The following is a 13,071-nucleotide window of genomic DNA, read 5'->3' on the forward strand; positions in this document are numbered from 1 at the left end:
CTGAGTATGGGAACTTTTTATAAGATTTGAGATTTTGTAGAATCATTTATTAGATTAGCTGAAAAAGACATTAATAGTGACCCCTTTTTTTTTTTTTAATTGCCTGGTTAGAAGTTTATATTGCATCTTCATCTGTAAGCTGTTAAATCATGGTTTGCATTGTTGTGAACTATATTTACTCTGCATGAGTACTTAAACACACTGGGTGATTATTGCTGCCCTGCATCAAAATATAAAATATTTGCTGATTTCCAGAAAAAACATTATTACCTTGTTCAATTCAGTTAAAAATGCCTATAAAAATATTCAGTCTCATAGTTTTGTCACAAAAAAGCAAATCAATTTTTCTTCGCTTATGACCTGTTTGCGCTCATTGTATTTCAGCTTCTCCAACACAATTTGTATATTTGCATAGCCTTCTTTTAATTGCACAGAATGACCAATTGACCATAATGGCTATTATACAGTAGGATACACTTTAAGATGGCTTTTGACCTCTCAGTTGATGCTAGACCAAAGTAACGCAGCTGCTTCCTTCAGCAGATTAAAATCTTGTACATGTATGTACAAAATGACCAGGCAACAAATAAGCTACTAGAATCTTCAAAATCATTAGAATGTTGTGGCTCTGGAGAAAAGAAAAACCCCATCAGACTCTTCCCTCTCATTACCTGAGCCAGTAAAAATGTGAGGTGGTATTTAATCTGGAGGATGTACAGGTCTCATTACTGATGCCTGGTTAAGGTAAACAATAAATTATTTTGTTTTGGAACTGTATCTAGAAATATATTGATTAAACTGAAGTGGCAGTTGTCAAAGTGTTTTTGTGGCTCCCTTGATTAGACTGGAATACCAAAACACAAGTCTTTTCTCTTTCCCTCTTGACACACACCCTGCAAACTGAATGAGATGCCTATGGCTTGTCTTGATCACCCACTGTCATCCAAAACATGAACAAAGTATGCCCTTTTCATTAAATCGTTGATGTTTCGTCAATGTTTGGATGTAGTGGAGCATATAAATAGAAAAAAACCCATCTTTTCATATCGTATTTACAATTGCCACTTGTGAAATAACATGACTGTAGAGCAAATTGAGTATGAATTTTGACATCAGCAACCCCAAATTAGTAAAGTGTTTGATTTCATACAGCAAGTGGGATGCTAGACAGTGTATTGGTATGAGTACAAGTCTACTTTGCTCAAAGTGTCTGTTTTTACTACAGAATGGATGAATGAATTAGAAGGTATTTTCTTTAGCATTATTTTAAAAAGGTGCAATTAATGGTAAGAAAAGGCAATATCAAAGAAAATCCAGGGTGTCTGTAACATTCAGCATAATTTTATTTTTTAAAAAGCAAGGCTCTCAATAAGGTTTTGTTTCGTATGTATGCTAAGATGTAAGTTAATAATAAGGAGTAGGAAGGCTGTTTTTTTCTTGAAAATTTTCCCCCTGTCAATTTAACATTTTATAAGATAAATAATTCTATATTAAACATTCGTTTTTTTTCAATTTTTTTTCAAATATGTCCCGAGTTTCTGTTCTCAAAGTTGGTTTAATTATTAGTTTTATCTTTAAATTAACTAAATTGAGTTGTGTTATTTATGCACTATATGTCACGCGTTTCCCACGTTTTCTCCCATTATAATAATCAAATAAGGAGAATCAGACGCTATTATGTAACAAAAAAAATAGTCGTCCGTTGCGTAACAACACTGCCCGCCCCCTTTTCACTCGCTCCGCGCATGCGAAGTACAGATATACACGCCGCCATTGAGGGACCCACGATCTGGAGGAAAGGGTCAGAGAGGTACTTCTACCAGCGGTGCCTGCACGTTTTTCCAGTCTTCTGCTACAACTTTGGCTTGAGCTACCGTTTTTAATACTTGACTCAGGCTCTTGACTTATTTGCTGTGGATGTTTTTGGGTCGAAAACTGTCTTCATCGTTACTACAAGGGAGCCTGTTGTTTTTCTTTTTTTTTCTTTTAAAAAAAAAGTAGATTCTAGAAGTAACGGGCAGCAGCTATAACGAGGCTACAGCAGGCTAGCTAACGTTAGCCAGCGACCTGGCTAGCTGCACACGAGCTGAGCATTGCTCGGTGGTGGCGGGGGGGCGGTTTGCCTACAGTGTCATTTGATGGATCCGAGGATCGCCTGGTTCCAACCAGAACAACGTGGACCCGCTAACAACCTGTGGATGCAGATTTGGGAGATGACACAGAGAATTGGCTACTTGTACGTGAATAACAGCTACACTACTGTATCGAGCCCAAAAGCTAACGTTAACGGGGTGTCGGGAGCCGTCGTCGCAGAAGGAAACGAGGCACCCGATACAAAAAGCAGCGGCATCGGAGAAGCCAAGACTCAGGGGATGTCGGCCCCGATGGGGGATGGAGAATTGACAGTACAGGGGGACTTCATACCACTCGAAACTAACAGCAACCACAACAGCCGAGTCGTTGGTACGGGCGGTGTCGGTGGAGGAGGGCAGCAACAGCACGGCAGCGGGGTCGCTGTTAGCAGAGTCACGGACGGACAGCCCCCCAAAAGAAAAAGGGACAACAAAGCTAGCACTTTCGGATTCAGTGTCATCTTAAACGGTGACAACAAAGAATATGTTGGTTACACGGGCACGCCATGGAAAGAAAGGAACTACTCGGAGGGAATTATAGGGTAAGAAAGAGTTTAACGAAGTTGGAAAAGAGAGAACCTTTATAAATTATTTTACTGTATTGGACCCCTTAATGAGGGTGTGAATGTGTAAGCCAACCCCAAGTAGGTGTTCACCTGCAGTGTTTTATTTATTTGTTTATTTAAAGCCTAACTTGAACACCTGCATGCTGAGATAATTGAGGCTGTCAGATCCCATCCCCACCCACTTTGTCAGCTCCACCTATCGTGTTGGGCAACCATGTGCAATGTTTTCTAATTGCATTAAGGCTCATTTGAGCATAAAATTTAATACTTTTGGTTGAAAGGCACCTTATTTAAGACTATTATATAAGGTTATGAAAAGGTGCTGTGGTGGGAGTGGCGTGAGTTCACATGGCTCCTTGGCCAAAATCATATGGTATCTCCTTTGCAGTCCAGAGTTAAAAGAAAAAAAGTTTGATAGTGCTCTTTGCCACTATCATGAAACACCAAAATAAGGAAGTATATTGTGGAAGAATGGCTTTTTATCCCTCCAAAGTTGCAGAGACTTAGAGTCGGTGTTAAGCTCTATGGTTTGCATATCGATGACCAGCTCCTTGTTACAGTCTAATTATTATTTCGATTCTACGTGGTTCTGGATAAATATTCAACACCATATGAGTCTCTGTAGTATTTAGAACATTATAGTGATCATTTAGGTTAAGTGATAAGTGTACCCAGTCTTGTTCTTATACGTACTCATTACTGTTGCTGGGTAAAGTTCATGTTTGCGTTCACCAACAACTTTAGGCGAAAGTGGGGAGGCGAAAACTCCTTTAATAGAAACGAACCTTTGGAAGAAACAGACCACTTCAACTGGTTATGAGAGGGAAGCAAAGAGAAGGAAAATGGAGAAATGACAAACAGTACAATAAAAAGTCAGTAAGTTGGTGGGGGTCAGTAACTGCAGATCAAAAGCCTTCTGCTCTTGAGCCAAACACACCTGCAGTACAAGGAGAAAGAGAGGACAAACAGTTAATGGCATTCAATGCTGGTGTACTCAGAATGCTCAGAGGGTGAAAGATATGACAGAGGACAAATTGCAAAGGTAAAGAATAACATCATGACACTGACAAATACAAGGTGAAGGAATGCAAATCAACTCGAAACAGGTTGGCTAACCTGGGCTGATGGTAGATCAAATCTGCTGTATGGATGCTATACTACGATTGTGGTTGTGAAGTGGCCTTTTAGTTAGTGTCGCTGTGGATTTCTATTAGCCTGCGGAGTGTGATCATAAGTGCTGTTAGTCTGTGGACAGCTAAGGAGTGTTTGTAGCCCCTTTTAAGGAATTAAATTATTTTCCTGTTATTTCTAGCCACTAACAACGGTGTATTTTAACACAGAGTGCACTGTGAAAGCAAAAGAAAATGCAAGTTAAAAGAATTTTTGGCATTGGTGGTGATTTTTGACCAGCACTCATGGATAGTCAACATGGTTATAGCATTGTTATGGCAATCAGTCTGTTTCCCTGCTTACAAACAAACCCTGCTTAAAATCTGGTTGTCTTTGAAATATTTATTATAGTCCTAATGCTTTTCCTTTGGAGAGGGGTCAAAGACTCTTTGGGTACCAACATTATTCATATGCAAGGGAAAAAAATACTGGAGTTTAATGCTAACTTCAGCAGTTATTTGATTCATAATTTCCACAAAGCAGATTCTGGCAGCTACTAAACTATACTATCACTTCATTTGAGAGACTCACTTCATTTACTGAGAATGAGATTTGATTCCGTAGAGAGCATGCATGTTTAAATTGCCGGGCTTATATTGTTGTTCCTACCTACTACATTTAGTCTTCTAGCATTAGTCTACAGTATTGAACTACATGACTCAATGAGAGAAGACTGCCTATATTAACTTTTTGCCTTTTTCTTTTCATTCTTGTCATTTGTTTCTTTTAGATGTGATCACTGTGGGGAAATATTTTGGTGGGTGGGGCTCTGTTTTAATTTTCTTTTTCTTAAAGAGCAGAAGTTTGTCTCTTTTCCCACCCCTTTCTGTTAGGCAAGTGCAGACAAGCAGAACACCCTAGTGTGGAGTTTAGTCTTTGGCTGATTCTCATTTATAGTAATATTGTAGCTCTGTGTTTGCTTAAGGACATTCCTTAGTGATTAGCTGGGCTAATACTAAAACCTGAACCTCAGAGTCAGAATCGGACTTCAACCACCACGGAAGGCTTTCTGTTTAACCATACTGTAGTAAATCACAGGGCCAATGTGATGTATGGCAGTACAGTAAATGTATTTTGAAAATGAACATGTGCAGAGCTACTGTATATGTGAATGGTTCACTGTAAAATATCCCTTGTTATACATGTTTTGTTGCTAGGGAGTTGTAGCCTGGGAGCACACTAATGCAACACCTTGAGTCAGACAGATGGAATATACTTTTAAATCAGTGGCTTTAAAAAGCACTGCTGTCATGGGTGCTAGCATTAATGGTCATGTTGTTCATGAGAAGAGTATCTTGTGGCTGATTGGTTCTTGCTTAAAAAGACTATACTTTTCTACTGTTTTTGACTGTGAGATGTAGTTACCTGGGATTTCAAAGACCGCTTGTCCTATTTTATTTATGTCATGTGCACATTTCTTGATTTGGCCGGCATATTGGATGTGATACAACCACTGGTTGGTAGGGGGAAAAAATGTTCCAACTGGTTGGCAAGTTCCTGTGTGTCGCTAGGTGAAATTGGTTTCACCAATTTCTTCCTTTTTTTTTTTTTTTTTTTTTTTTTTTTTTTGCCTGGAGATTGGCACACTTGCCTATAGAGTTTCATGTTTATCTTAGCGTACTAACTAACTCTAAGCCCAGAAGTAGTAAAACTTGAGAGGGTACGATGGTAAACTGGAAAAGGAGAATGCTTGCCTTCAAAGCAAAAGCTCTGTATTTTGCAAAATGTTGGCTACACTACTAAGGCACAGCTTTTACTTTGAAGGTGAACCCTCTTCACAGTTTCACTACATCTTGGAGAGTAGCTGGACAGTGTTTCTTAGACAATCCGTCATTGCCATTCAAAGTACAACTGTAGCAATATGTCACCAAAGCAATCGCAAGGCTGCTATTTAACCAACTGGTTGGGAAATAACTTTTCCCTCGCAACAAGTGGTTGCCAGGGGGCTGGCTGGCTAGTCTTTAGGCGTGCATGGGTGGGGATTTTAGTAATAATTTTCCCAGCAACTGCAGTAAACCTCTAGCAACCACATGCAACCGAATGCCTTATTCACGTGATCCTACATTGTCACCATGACAAAATGGTGTGGAAGTTAATACCATGTGATCTGTGGACATGAGTGTGCAAAACATCAATTGAAGTTGATGAGGTTTTCAACAATTTGAATTTATAGGCTCAGTCACCAGTTTTCGTTCACAGTAAGACTTTAAGTCTACTCTCATAAAAATTGGGTGATTCTAAAGATCAGACCAAAGCCATGCTCATTGGTTAACCCCATCTTCACCTTCACTTTTAGTGGGATGATGTTAAGTTTTGCTGAATTGAATTATGGATTTGTTGCTTTGCTTGCTGAGCTTGCAGTGAAAAGTCCAGTAGAATTCATCTTGTCAAGTGCTGTTACAGGTGTTAGCCAACCAGATGAGCTTTATTCAAATCATTTGGTGTGGCTTTGGTCAGTCAAATCAGGTTATTAAAATATACTGAAAATAAAGTGGTTGCACTTCTAGTTTGATGAACTGTAGACAAAATGAATCCTTGTGGAGAGTCATCACCCTGTCTATTAACAAATGTATTAGCATGCAAGCTAGCTTGTCTCAGTCCAAGATTTATTGTTGTACCTTTACAAGTTGCTGTTGCTATGACAATCATGCCAACATGACCAGAGAAATCTTGCATTACTCATGTTAAATCTTCCAAGTTTCTTCTCTGTGATTCATCTGTGATTAGTAAGAGCTATCTAAGTGAGCCATATAATAATAATAATATTGAGCAAGTGTTGGTTACACGTGTGAAAAACTGTTCTAAAGCCTTTCATCTGCGCTCTTAAGAGAACAGGGTAGTGTGGGTTCAACACAGAAATTTGCAGACATAGGGTCCGCTCTTCGTACCTCGCTAAGTAAGTTAGCTGGATTTGATTGTTGACGATTTTGCGTGATCTTGGCTCGTTCGGTTCTCCGAAGCTCATCCGGGACTTGCTGTCATAGCAACAGATCCGTAAGTGTAAACCTGCTCGGGAGCAGGCTTACTTTATGTAAACAAGATTAGATCGCGGCCACTCAGGTATGTCCGCTTCATGTATACGAAAGCAACAGCGATATTTTACCACTGTTTTACCATAAATAAATATTATCAATGTAACTAAAGATAATGCAGTATTTGATCCTTTCATTGATTCCATACAGATACATACAGGTCATTTCCTAAAAAAAGGGAAATGTACTATTAATCATTCTATTTCATGTATTTGATTATTTCAGCTGTAATTCATATTTTAGAGTAGTAATTGTAAATTACTTCGTGTAATCAAGATGAGAGACCACGGTTATAAAAGCGAAGGTGGATTTGGGAAGTCTGTCGCAGCCATGTCCTGTCCGTATACGCGAGCAGCCCATTGCGGAAGGTGCAAGATTGATAAGGAGAGTTCTCAGAATTCAGCGTATATTGCGGGATAGACAGGATCCTTTAGCTCAGCGCGACAGTGTGCTCATAGAGAGATATCGATTTTCCCGTGAGGGTATTATTTACTTAACCAACTTGTTGACGAGGGGGTGCAGGACTACCACCTGTCTTTTTGTGCTCTGCCCTTTTCTTGGTTGCTGTTATAAACAAACAGATTATTTCAGGGTCTCTTTTCAAGAGACTAAAAGCAATATAAGTGATAAATATTACCGTTCTGAAGAATATTCTTATATTTCACTTTTACTTGTTCCCATGTTCTAGTGGGTCCTGTTGTGGCTCTAATGTGAAAGAGGATATAATGTAATATAATATAATATAGTGTAATATAATAAATTTACCCTACTGCCTACTGGTGTTGGCCAGAGGGGCCGATGGCGTGATATGGCAGCCTCGCTTCTGTCAGTCTGCCCCAGGGCAGCTGTGGCTACAACCGTAGCTGCCTCCACCAGTGTGTGAATGTGAGAGTGAATGAATAGTGGTATTGTAAAGCGCTTTGGGTGCCTTGAAAAGCGCTATATAAATCCAATCTATTATTATTATTATTATTATTATTATTAAATTACTTGCGAGTTTAATTTGTCAGCAACTTTCTGCCAGCCCTCTCTCCTTGCTTTTGCAGCCTTTGCAGTGTTCCCTTGCGTTTTAATTAAACTCTGAAACTCCTGAAATCCCTCAATCAAGAGTTCTTGCTCTGCTGCCGAAAAATACCGAGCGCACTCCTTCGACATTTTCGCCGACCAATCAAAGGGTTGCCGATCAATGTTTCTACTATCGATGCGTAGCCCCTGTTAAGCCACCCGGTGATCTCACATTACTTCATCCAGCTATACTAATCGTCAACAACAGGTGTGTTCGGAGAACCGGAATAGCGAGCTCAAAGTTAGCGCGATGATTTGATCTTGGATGTGTCATTTGATCTTGGATGTAGTAAGCGAGGTACGAAGAACGGACCCATAGTCTATATTGTACCTGAGCATTTTGTTGTTGTTTTGTTTTTTAATAAACAAAACAACAAACAACATAAACTGCCCACTGTGGCTACTGTTGGTGTCATTTTGGTTCATCCTTTTCTCCTTCAAGCCCTCTTCTCCAGTCAGGATTCTACTAAGATCTAGTGTCTTAGTTATTTCGTTATGGGCTGTTGGTTGTGTACCCAGAATGTAGTGTAGGAATAGGCACACAAATTTTCCTTTACAGAGTGGCATAAGGCAAAAGTGGAAAATGAGCATTTCAGTTCTTCACCTTTTGATTTTTTTAAGAAGAAGGTAAAGAAGTTTTAAAAAAAAACAAAAAACAAAACACTTTTAAAATAAAAAATTCCACTCAAGCTTTTACTGGGATTCCTGTCTGGTTTTAGTCTGTGACCAGCCAAATTTTTTTGCCATTTTTGCCCCCCTGTGCAGTGACATGCTTTAGATTCTTTTTCCCAAATCTGTCTTGTCAATGTTTTGGGCAGCAGGCGTATGTAAACCAGAGAATCACTGTTGCATTTTTGGTATTTGAAAATGGCAAAACAGAGCAATATGGTAGTGCATTTTTCCATGGGACAATCTGTACACTATATTTGGGCATGTGGGTTGGCTAGAGAGGCAGAGGCATGTGCTTATTTGTGTTTGGCGCTCCTCCAGGTTTTCTGGAACTTAAATGGTCCAAGCAAGCAGCCTGCCTCTTGATGGCAATGGATCAGTGTTTACATGCTCCACACGGCCTTACTTCCATTAAACAAAGCCAACCCACTTGAGAGTGAAACCTGAGCCCTTTCTGTCCATCCAATCAGATTAGGAGCTTGAAGGGAGTGTTTCCACCTAATTTTCTAGTCATGTAGAACAGCTATTTAGATTCTTGATATGGTCACAGGAAGTAAGTGTAGATGGTAGAACTGTGGCCTTTTTCTGTCCTGCAGAACACATGTTGTGCTTTTTATTGTGTAGATAATGTCTCAAGGTTAGTCATTTACAGCAGGGACATGATGTTAGAATTCAAAGTGATAGGTAGTTTTATTAGATTACAAGGCTGCGTGACTCTAGTAAATTCATAATCATAATTGTTTTGGTCAGTAGTGTTGTACTGTGGTGATTGTGTTGACTAAAATGGCTTTGCCCTTGACTGTTAAATTAAAACAAAACTAAAAAAACAAAAGGGGGGAAAAAAAGAAGCAATTGAATCAGTGAGGAGGGTGGAGGACACATTGTGATCTGGTAGGACGTTTTATGCCCAGACTAATAGGTGTTTTGATTATATAGCTGTTCTCAAAAGGCCAAGTGCTCATCTGCCCCAACTGTGAAAAGTTTGCTTGTGCAGACGGCCCCAGTTGGCAGTAAACTTGCATGCCTTGGGAGACCTACACAGTAGTAACTAGAAAGTAATAGAGAGCCATAGCTAATCGCAAACTGTAGCATGCTACAGACAGTAAACTGGGTGAGAGATTCTGAGGGCTCTCAAGACCAAAGTAACTGTTCATGATTCTTCCACAGATTCAACTGTGGAAATGTTGCTTTACTTCCTGTCAATTGGTAAACTTTACTGAAAGCCCTCTTCCCATCATTACTCTACCTGAACAAAATGGTGATTTGAGCTTTTAGGTTGGGGCAAAAAATTCACTGCTGTAAAGTAAAAAGATGAAACCTGCTTTAAAAAATGCAAAAAGGAGTCTTTAAATGCAGATTATTTTGTTTTGACGATCTTAAAATTAAGCTTGCTATACTACATGTGTCCATTTTTGTTAACTTAAATGGCATTTCCAAACATGGGAGACAAAACATCTGAAATAGCAAGTCATAGTAACAAAGATTTATAGCTAATGCAAGTAGTCCAGAGGCATTTAAGTAGACGTTAAGGTACCAAGTTCATTGCATTTGAAGTTAACTGAATTTGTGTTTAATATTTTGGATATGTTTGTGCATGCCCACGGCCACGACACAGAAATGAAAGAGTAAAACAAAAATAAACAACCCTCATGTCAAACCTGACCATAGTTTTCACCTTAGCTGAGGGCTCCAGTTATAGAGTACATCTCTTACAAGCTAATTAAATGTGTGGTTAATAGTTCACTAATGAGTTGACTCACCATATTGTTTTATTACCATTTACTGCATCTATTTTTTTTAGATATTTATATGACCCTAGGACACCCATAGACAGTGCCTCTGTGACTAAAACTCTGTTAGTGGAGCTGTGGTTCATCTAGTTTCTGCTGGCTTTGACATCCATGTCACCCTCTCCTTTTTCTTTCTCTGCTTACTGGCTGGCTGTCAGCCAAAGTGTGTAAGCTTGTAGTGAGAAAGAAGCCTTATGCGTGTCCTGTGAATACCATGTAAAACGGGCCCACTCTGAACAGCACGTGTGGGCAGCTGGTCATACTGTCTTCCCATGTGTAGTGAGGAATGTAGTTGTTTTTTTCCCTTTTTTCTTCTCTCTTCCAGTCCTATGGAAACTTCCTGTGTTCCAGTGCGATGCAGTGAACTTGTAAAACAGTATTTTCCAAAGGAAAGATCGTAACTGACTCTTGTCTATTAGTAGTTTAAAAAAACAAAACAAGGAAAAACAGCCACCCAAACATTTTATTACCATTTTCTGTTTATTGCACTGTTGTAGGTGAGCTTTGCATGGCTGACAGTTAAAAATGGAGCCCTATTTATTTAAAGCGAGGCGTTTTAGCTCCTCTTCTTTTAAGTTGATTTTCTTATTGCTCATTGCGAATAGAAGGTTTGATCAGCAAATGGGTAGACTTTCTATGCTAACAGCCTGGTACGAGTTGACTGTCTGAAACTGAGTGCTTAGAGGACCCTGAATTTTGGTGGTAAATACACAGAACTCATTATTTAAACCTATCACAGTGATTGATATAGAGATTTTCCTGGTGACTGTTTCAACTAACAGAGGACTGAAGACCTAGTCTAAAAGCTAGAAAACGCATGGTTAACAATCATGTGGTTGAGTTTACACTGAGACTGCTGCATCTGTTCTTTTACATCAAAGTACTGCAAAACTGTGCTGGTTTGTCCACATGTTTGCAACTAGCAGAAGTACTCCTGGATTGTATTTGATGACTAGCCAGGGCAGCAGCATTTTAAACATTAGTTGCACACATCCTTAATATGAGCATCAACCATTGTAACTTTATTTATTTTTAAACATGATGATTAGAGTGATTTTCAAGCTCCAACTACTATCCTGGACTATATCAGGTTTCTGGTGTAGCTATTCCTATTTAGACCATAGCACCCTGGTACATCATTCAGGTGTACCCAGGCCTGTCACACTTAGTCAGCAGTGTGTGGGCTTTTGTGTAACTGGAGCTGTGTTGTCCCAGTGGCCAACATTTACCACCGGATCAGTTCATTGATGAAACATTAATGAATATGCCATCTGTGTGACACTGACGCGTCTACTTCTGTTTGTGCTCGTCCTCATTTAGCAACGCTGTGTGTAATGCGACTGGTTTGCCTCCAGGCATCCCCGTCAGTTCAAAGCTACTGTTGTTGAAGATGTCATTTCATAGACACAGCAGTGTCATGTAACGTTGCTGTAGATGTGCATGGAACCCTTTGTTGCAAAGGTTGGCACAGCACAAATTTCAAGCCTTGATTTGACTAAAAGGATAATGTTTGAACTTGTTTTGGCTAAATATACCAACAAAAATGGCGAGAACTGTAGCATGATTAATCTGGTGCATAACTAGACTGCATTGAGCAGGTGTTTTTCGGCACAGGAATGTCTTAAAGTGGCCATTAAATATTAAATTCTAAAGGTTTGCTTCAGTAAATACATTTATTGGAACATCCAGTAAATGTTGCTCAGTGTGATGTGACAGTAACCTGTTTTTCCTTCATTCTCACCAACTTAACAGATGGCTCTCATTCACATGAACGCTTTTCAGCACCACACCCAATCCTGCATCTCTACCCTAATTTTTCTGTCTTACCTCTGGTCTATATATATAGATAGATAGATAGATAGATAGATAGATAGAGATATATATATATATATCATTTGCTTTGCTTGTTATACCTTTTGCTCTCCATGTTTGACTTGGAATTATTTTTCCAACCACCAGAAGGCCCTATTATGCCTCCTGGACAGGGTGTGTCCTCATGAAGTATAGCCCCTTTTACAGGAATTTATTTACAAAAACATTCAAGTATGCATAAAAAAAAAAGTGCATTTGGTTGGAGTGTACAGTCTTGTTTTCGAGTATAAATTTTAATGCATAAACTGAGTCCTTGTGATTTGTGCCAAGTTTAGTGGGGAATGAAGCCAACCAAGTTCAGCAACTCAACTCAAGCTGTGCTGTGTCAAGTCTCACCCTCACTGTCAGCAATTTGAAACTTAAGCTGCCAAGTTTTTCATCCTTACCTCTGACCTGTCAGTCCTGCTCCTGCACTGAATCACTGCCTGATCACTGATGTTTTAATCTCTGTAGGCTTTGAGGGAAATGGTTACTCATTGCTTCTCATTTTCTATTTATTATTATTATTATTATTATTATTATTATTCCTTTATTTATCCAGGTAAAAAAAATCTCATTGAGATTAAAAATCTCATTTCCAAGAGAGACCTGGCATCATGGCAACAAAAGTCACATACCACATAGGTATATAACATTTAAAACATCATTTGTTATGCGGTTAAGAGCTCAGAGCTCTGTCTCTTCCGCTGTGATAAATCATTTCAAATGTGATTTAACTGACTGGGAAGATATTTTGATTATTGTGGAGCAATATCGTGAATTTCACTGATTAGGG

At 39.2% G+C, this 13,071-nt stretch overlaps 1 protein-coding gene across 1 annotated transcript in view; it reads left to right on the plus strand.

Annotated features, from left to right (window-relative positions):
- Positions 1–1,753: 1,753 nt before the first annotated feature.
- Positions 1,754–13,071, plus strand: part of tent4b (terminal nucleotidyltransferase 4B) — a 28,719-nt gene continuing 17,401 nt past the window's right edge. The window contains exon 1 of the mRNA XM_085251020.1: positions 1,754–2,674. Coding sequence (XP_085107146.1) covers positions 2,139–2,674 — 536 coding nt within the window. The 5' untranslated portion in view covers positions 1,754–2,138. The remainder of the gene's footprint in view (positions 2,675–13,071) is intronic.

The sequence above is a fragment of the Mchenga conophoros genome, linkage group LG1, assembly GCF_057382185.1.
Source record: "Mchenga conophoros isolate Kocher_MC1m ecotype Shallow Benthic linkage group LG1, M_conophoros_male_GT1.1, whole genome shotgun sequence".
NCBI lineage: Eukaryota > Metazoa > Chordata > Actinopteri > Cichliformes > Cichlidae > Mchenga > Mchenga conophoros.